The sequence below is a fragment of the Ammospiza caudacuta genome, chromosome 27 (assembly GCF_027887145.1).
Source record: "Ammospiza caudacuta isolate bAmmCau1 chromosome 27, bAmmCau1.pri, whole genome shotgun sequence".
Classification (NCBI taxonomy): Eukaryota; Metazoa; Chordata; class Aves; order Passeriformes; family Passerellidae; genus Ammospiza; species Ammospiza caudacuta.
The window spans coordinates 7181250-7188574 of NC_080619.1; the positions used below are offsets into that span (position 1 = coordinate 7181250).

The 7325-nt window shown below is 65.5% G+C and overlaps 1 protein-coding gene across 1 annotated transcript; it reads right to left on the reverse strand.

Annotated features, from left to right (window-relative positions):
• Window positions 1–6981, reverse strand: TBKBP1 (TBK1 binding protein 1). The gene is made up of 9 exons (XM_058820726.1): window positions 6760–6981; window positions 6564–6686; window positions 6361–6465; window positions 5885–6026; window positions 5645–5805; window positions 4958–5007; window positions 2014–2132; window positions 340–1082; window positions 1–129 (listed from the first exon to the last, which is right to left on the reverse strand). Exons 1-9 carry the CDS (start codon window positions 6979–6981, stop codon window positions 1–3), a joined length of 1794 nt encoding a protein of 597 aa, XP_058676709.1.
• Between the last annotated feature and the right edge of the window lie 344 nt (window positions 6982–7325).

Consider the following 7325-nt stretch of genomic DNA (forward strand, 5'->3'; position numbering starts at 1 on the left):
TCAGATCTTGCTGTTCTCCAGGTGCGAGTCGATGTGTTTGACCAGGGCATCGTCCGGGTAGCCGATGGGGAAGGCCAGCTGGCACAGCGGGCAGCTCCGCACCTCCGAGTCCACCGTCTCCAGCAGCAGCTGCGGGGGCACGGGGCGGCGCTGAGACCCCCGCGCTGCCACGTCCCCTCTGTCACCCCCTCCGTCACCCCCCATTGCCCCCAGCCAGCCGGGCGACAAACGGGGAAACTGAGGCACGCCGCCTCTCCCCGGGGTACCACCTCGCCGGGGGGGTTCCCTCGATCCAACCCACCCCAAACCCCACGGGGACATCGCGGGGCTCCTCCTTACGTTGATGGAAGGCCAGGACTGGGCGTGCTCGGCGCGGGCGTAGGCGGCCGCCGTCCGGTGCGCGGCGTCGGCGTCGGGCGCGGGGAATCCGGCGCAGAAGGAGGCGCAGCGGATGGCGCCGGCCTCGGGGCTGGGCGGGCTGGGCAGCGCCCACTCCTCCTCGTCCGACGACTGCTTCTCGAAGCGCACGTGCTCCTCGAAGGGCTCGTGGGCGCTCAGCGGGGCCCCCGCGGCCCCCAGGTAGACCTCGCCGTAGGGCCGGTGCTTGGGCAGCGTGGAGGCCTCGGGCTGCAGCCAGAGCGAGCGGCTCTGCTGGTACAGCGCCACGTTGGTCACCTCCGAGTAGCTGCGGCGGCCCTGGAAGCCGGCCTTGATGTGGCGGCTCGAGGGCTTGGCGTAGGGCAGCTCCATGCGCTCGGCGGGCAGGCGGTGCGGGGACGCCGCGCCCGGGGCCGGGCAGGGCGGCGGCGGCGGCGCGGGCGAGCGGCGCTGCTGCCCCGGGGACTGGCTGGGCGGCGGCACCGGCGAGCGGCGCTGCTGGGCCGGCGACTGGCACGGGCCGGGCGCGGGCGAGCGGCGCTGCTGGGCCGGAGATTGGCTCGGGGGTCCCGGCGAGCGGCGCTGGAGGGCGGGGGATTGGCACTGCGGGCGGCCCGGCGGAACGGGCGAGGGGCACTGCGGGGCGGGTGAGCGGCGCTGCTGGGCCGGCGAGTGGCACTGCGACAGCGGCGAGTGGCGCTGGCCTGGCGCGGGACAAGGGGGACGCGCGGGAAACGCGCCGGGTTAGCGCCGCGGCTTGGGAAGTGAGGAAATGGGGAAAATGTGGAAAATGTGCCTTGACGTCCTGGGGCATCCCAGAGGGAGCGGGGGGGATGCGGCCGTGGGGACCCCCGGAGGGATGGGAGATTCTGGGGGGGATGCAGCCAGGGATGGATGGTCCCAGGGATGGATATTTTGGGATGGACACTCCCAGTTATGGGTGGTTTTGGAATGGGACATTCCCAGGTGTGGATGATCCCACATATGGATGCTCCCAGGCGTGGATATTTTGGAATGAGACGCTCCCAGCTATGGATGCTCCCAGGCATGGGAGAATTTTGGGATTGGGAGGCTCCCAGGTACGGCTGCTTTGGGATGGATACTCCCAAGTATGGATGCTCCCAATTATGGATGTTTTTGGGCTGGGATATTCCCAGGTATGGATATTTTGGAATGGATACTCCCAAGTATGGATGCTCCCAATTATGGATGTTTTGGGGATGGGATATTCCCAGGTATGGATATTTTGGAATGGATACTCCCAAGTATGGATGCTCCCAATTATGGATGTTTTGGGGATGGGATATTCCCAGGTATGGATATTTTGGAATGGATACTCCCAAGTATGGATGCTCCCAATTATGGATGTTTTGGGGATGGGATATTCCCAGGGATGATGTTCTAGGGATGGGACACTCCCAGGTATGGATGCTCCCAGGTGTGGATATTTTGGGATGGATACTCCCAGTTACACCCAGCTAGGGACGCCCTTGCTGTGGGACACTCCCAGGGCTGGGCACCCCTGGGGACTGACACCCACCAGAGCTCACCCCCACCCACAGGCTGAGCCCACCCACCCATTTTCCCAGTGTTTGTGCCCCCGTCCCTGCCCGGCAGCCCCCGGGTCCCCCTTACCCCCGTTGAGGCTCTTGTCCTGCAGCAGCGCCCGCAGGATCTGGCTCTGCAGCGAGCTGAGGTTGCGCAGGCGGCACAGCTCCTCCGTCAGCTCCGTGTAGGCCAGCGCCAGGTTCACCCTGCAAGGGGCAAAGGGGGCCACGGGAGAAACCCTTCAGCGGGGATTAAATCCCATTAAATCCCTCGGGAGGGGTTAAATCCTCCGGCGGGGATTAAATCCTCCAGCAGGGGTGGAATCCTTCAGCAGGGCTTGACCTCCCCCTTGGAATTTTGGTTGGTTTGGTTTTTGGTTTGGTTTTTTTAATAAATACAGCTTAAAAAGGTTTAGGGCTGCTGCCTGGATGGTGCTGCCAGCATTCCTCCAGGAAAGGGAGGGAAATAATGGCCCAGGGTGAAGAAAAGCCACCTCAGGGTGTCTGAGGTTCCCTCTCTCCACCCCGGCCAATTCCGAGGACAATTGTCCCGATCCAGAGGACAATTCCCAAAGGGGACACTCTGCGGGTGACACAGCCCCGGGGACCCCCAGAACCAACTCAAACCAAGCCAAATTCACTTTTCTGACTCCGAAGGGAGAAGCGGCGGCCGCGGACCCGCCCCGGAGCAGCCGGGACGCGGCGGGCGCGGCTCCCCCCGCTCGGAAGCGCTGCCAGAATCGTCAATTCTGCCCCAAGCCGGTGTCGCTTTCCGAGCCATTCGGGATTCTCGGCCGGGACGCGAGAAAGGGGAGAGAGGAGCCGCGGGGCCGGAGCTCGGCTGTCCCCTCTCGGTCCCGCTGAGCCGTTGTGACACCGCGGGCACCGGAGCCGCCGCCGTAACCGCGGCTGACAGCGCCGGGCCCCGCCGCGCCCCCGGGCACCGCGGCCCGGAGAGGTGGGAAAGGAGCGGGAGAGGGGGAAAGTGAGGAAAAGGGTGAGGGAGAGGAGGGGAAAGAGCGAGGGGGGAAGGAGGAAAATAACACAGAGAAAAAAAAATCAAAATAGAGAGGTGAAGAAGAAAAGGAAAAGGAGGGGAAAGAAAAGTAAGGAAAGGAGGAAAAGAAGGAAAAGGAGGAAAAGGAGGAGAAGGAGGAAAAGAGGGAAGGGAAGGAAAAGAAGGAAAAGGAGGAAAAGGAGGAAAAGAAGGAAAAGAAGGAGAAGGAGGAAAAGAAGGGAAGGGAGGAAAAGGAGGAAAAGGAAAAGAAAGAAAAGAAGGAAAAGAAAAACAAAACCCTCAGGGGACACCCACAGGATGTCACCTTTGTGTCCCCCAGGCCCCTTTTTGCTGCAGAGCTGGCGGAGCCAGGGGTGGGGACATGCCCGGCATTGGCACCCATGGGTGCAAGAGTCATTAAAACCCACACAATCTCCCCAAAAACGCGGGGCGGGGAAGTGGGAGGGGTGGCCTGACCCCCCAAATCCCCACCCTGCTCTTTCCAGGGCTTTCCTCGAGATTTGGCTCCTGGTTTTTCTCGGGAGGGAGAACAAGAGGGAATAACTGCGAGCTGAGAAAGCCAAAAAAGTCAAAACCTCAGAAAACAAACCAAAACAAAGGAAGATCGGGACGCGGGGGGACCCCCGCCCCAAGCACAGCGCGGCAGAAGCACCAGAAAATCACCCGGAGATGGAAAACGCCGATAAGGCGCTTTTCACACCCAAAAGAACAGTGCGGAGAGAAGCAGGTGACACAAAAGAGCTGAATCGGCACGAAAAGAGCGCGCAGGGAAAAGCTGTGCCCGGGGAGGGGGTGAGCAGCCAGCCCTGCCTCAGTTTCCCCGTCCCAGCGTGGTGAATTTGGGCTTGAGACATAAAGATTTGGGTGATCGGTTAATGGAGATATTTGGCAGTTTTCATCTCCGCGGGTGTTGCGGGAAAGGGGTGGGGGCGATCTGGGGGTGAGCTCGGGTGATGGAATTTTATGGAAATGAGGGAATTGATGGAAATTGAGGGAATTCAGGAGGGGAAGGGAGAGAGGCGGGAGCTCCCCCCGGATCCCCCGGCTCTGATCTGCACCGGGGCGACAGAAACGGCGACGGCTTCCAACACCTCCGGAGCAGGAGGGGCCGGAGCCGGCCCCGAAACGGCGCCCGAGCCCCTTCCCGGGCCGCGCGTCACCTTCCATCCGTCCGCAGCTCGGGCCCGCTGTCACCGCCCGCCGTGGGGACCGCGGGGACAGCGCCCCCGCCCCGGTGCCACCGTGAGACCTCGGGGGCTTTTGGGGGGTTCCGGGGAAACCGCGACTGCCCCCGTGCCGCTCGGTGCCGCTCGGTGCCGCTCGGTGCCGCTCGGTGCCGCTCGGTGCCGCTCGGTGCCGCTCTCTCGGCAGCCGCGAGCCGTCAGTGCCCTCTGGAGGCAGCGCCGAGCCCACACCGGGCACCGGGACAGCGCACGGACACCGAGACCGGGCACCGGGACAATGCACGGACACCGGGACCGGGCACCGGGACAGCACACGGACACCGGGACAGGACACAGGGACAATGCACGGACACCGGGACCGGGCACCGGGACAATGCACGGACACCGGGACTGAGCACCGGGACAGCGCACGGACACCGGGACCGGGCACCGGGACAATGCACGGTCACTGGAACCGGGCACCGGGACAGTACACGGAGACCAGGACCGGACACAGGGACAATGCACGGACACCGGGACCGGGCACCGGGACAGCACACGGACACCGGGACCTGGCACCGGGACAGCACACGGACACCGGGACCGGGCACCGGGACAGCACACGGACACCGGGACCGGACACCGGGCCCCGGGCACCCCACGCCCGCAGCCCCGCTCAGCCCCAGCCCCCGGGGCGTAGTTGGTGATTTTGGAGTGCGGGATCCCCCCATTGCAGCTCTTCAATGCGGGGAACCCCCCGTGCAGAGGTGTGGGGTGGCCGCCGTGCCCCATGGCCGGTCCCGTGTGTCCCCACCCCCCCCAGTCCCCCCCAGTCCCCTCCCAGCACTTACTGGTCGTCGCCCACCTTCTTCACCCAGGCCATGTCCCGCTCCGACTGCTCCTGGGGACAGCAGAGCCCCCTCAGCACCAGCACCGGGCACGGGGGTCCCAAGGGGTCAGGCCCTGCCCTGAACCCGCTCCCAGACCCTTCCCAGCACCCAAACCCCACATATCGGGAATGAGGGGTCCCAAGGGGTCAGGCCCTGCCCCATTCCTTCTCCCAGACACTTCCCAGCAGGAAGAGGGGTTAGGGGGGTTTTTTAGGGTCAGGCCCTGTCCCATTTCCCCTCCCAGACACCCCGTGGTACCCAAACCCCAGATATGGGAATGAGGGGTCCCAAGGGGTCAGGCCTTCCCCTGTTCCTTCTCCCAGACACTTCCCATCACGAAAGGGGGATAGGGGCGTTTTGTGGGTCAGACCCTGCCCCATTCCTTTTCCCAGACACTTATAAGCAGGAAGGGGGTTAGGGCGGTTTTTTAGGGTCAGACCCTGCCCCATTCCTCCTCCCAGACACTTCCCAGCACCCAAACCCCACATATCAGGAATCAGGGGTCCTAAGGGGTCAGACCCTGCCCCATTCCTTTTCCCAGACACTTACAAGCAGGAAGGGGGTTAGGGGGGTTTTTTAGGGTCAGACCCTGCCCCATTCCCCCTCCCAGCCCCCGCCCACCCCAGCCGGGCCCGCCCCGCCCCGCACCTGCTCGCGGCTGTCCTGCAGGTGTTTGAGCTCGGCCTGCAGCCTCTCGCACTCGGCCTTGAGGTGCTCCTCGCGGTGCTGGGCGCGCTGGTTCTCCTGGCGCGCCGCCTCCAGCTCGGCCTCCAGCCCGCGGCTCTGCCAGCCCCCGGCGCGCTCCAGCACTGCGGGCACGGCTCGGCTCAGCCCCGGCGCGGCCCGGGGCTCCGGGGGGCGCGGCGGGGCGGGGAGGGGGCGGCTCACCGTGGCTCAGCCCGGGGCCGGGGTGCAGGGCCATGAACGGCACGTCCTGGGCGCCCAGCCCGGGGAAGGCGCCGCCGTCGCGCTGCCGCAGCTGCTGCTCCAGGCTCCGGATGCGGCTCAGGTGCGTCTCCACCAGCGCCCGCTGCTCGGGGAGGGGACACGGGGGACACGGCTGAGCCTCGGCCGCTCCCCGGGGCTCTGCTGGCCCCGCAGCCCGGCACGCGCGGATTTTGGGGTCGATTTTTGGAGTGGGGTCCATCCGCTGACAGTGGCGTGGCTGGGAAAGGGGAGCTGGGGGTGCCCGGGGGACACCGGAGCCTCACAGGGGGAGAGGGGAGATGGATAAACCGGAGCATCCCTGAAACCCCAACGAGGCCCAAACGCCCCAAAGCCCCGCAGCCCCAAGGACGGGGACACCACGGGCCCTGTGCTGTGGTGGAGAAGGGACAGGGACCCCGCTGGTGGCCGTCACCCACCATCTCTCCCAGCTCCGTCTCCAGGTCCGCCTTCTCCACGCACAGCTTCTCGTAGGCCTGGATCATCTCCTCCAGCTGCTCCTCCCGCTCTTTGCTCTTCTGCAGCTGCAGGGGGAACATAGGGGGGATTTAGGGGCGGGTCTGGGGGTGGTGGCCGGCTCGGGGACCCCCCAGAGCCCCCCCAGGCCCCCTGTCCCGCTCACCTCGTGCTGGAACTGGTTGAGCTGCTGCTGCAGCGACGCCTTCTCGCTCTTGAGCAGCGAGTTCTCCTTGGCCTCGTAGAGGGAGAAGATGTGTTCCTCGCCGAACTCACCGATCAGGGGGTACTGCGGCCACGGACGGGCGGTCAGCGGGGTCCCCCCGGCCCCACGCGCCCCCCGGAACCCCCAGACCCCTCACCTTGACCTCGTACATCTTGAGGCGGCGCTTGAGCGTGGAGTTCTCCCTCTCGAGCCCCGTGAGCCGGTTCTTGATGTCGTCGTAGGCGGTGATGAGGGCGAAGTGCGAGGCCGAGCACATCTCGCCCGACAGGTCGGTGTTGGGGCTGTCCAGCCAGTCCTCGTCCGGCCCCAGCGCCTCCTGCGTCAGGATGCTGATGTCGTCCTCGAACATGGAGTCCATGTCCTGCCTGCGGGGACACGCGGGTGACACCGGGGCAGGGCTGGGGACACCGGGGTGGTGACACAGCCAGGGCAATGCTGGGGACACCGGGGTGGTGACACAGCCAGGGCAGCACTGGGGACACCGGGGTGGTGACACAGCCAGGGCAATGCTGGGGACACCGGGGTGGTGACACAACCAGGGCAGCGCTGGGGACACCGGGGTGGTGACACAGCCAGGGCGGGGTCTGTGGGAGCTCAGTGGCACCCAGTGACAGTCCCAGGAGCTGCCACCAGCAGCAGCAGCTCCAACCCCACGCTGTCCCTGGGGTGACAAGGGGACACTGGCCATGCTGTGCCATCACC

Excerpts from the sequence above, each read along its gene's own strand:
- TBKBP1 (XM_058820726.1), bottom strand. The coding sequence starts at position 6,981 with ATGGACTCCATGTTCGAGGACGACATCAGCATCCTGACGCAGGAGGCG. Across the intron at positions 5,806-5,884 it reads CGGCCCCGGGCTGAGCCACG|TGCTGGAGCGCGCCGGGGGC; the intron begins GTGAGCCGCCCC and ends CCGTGCCCGCAG. Across the intron at positions 1,083-2,013 it reads GGACAAGAGCCTCAACGGGG|GCCAGCGCCACTCGCCGCTG; the intron begins GTAAGGGGGACC and ends GTCCCGCGCCAG.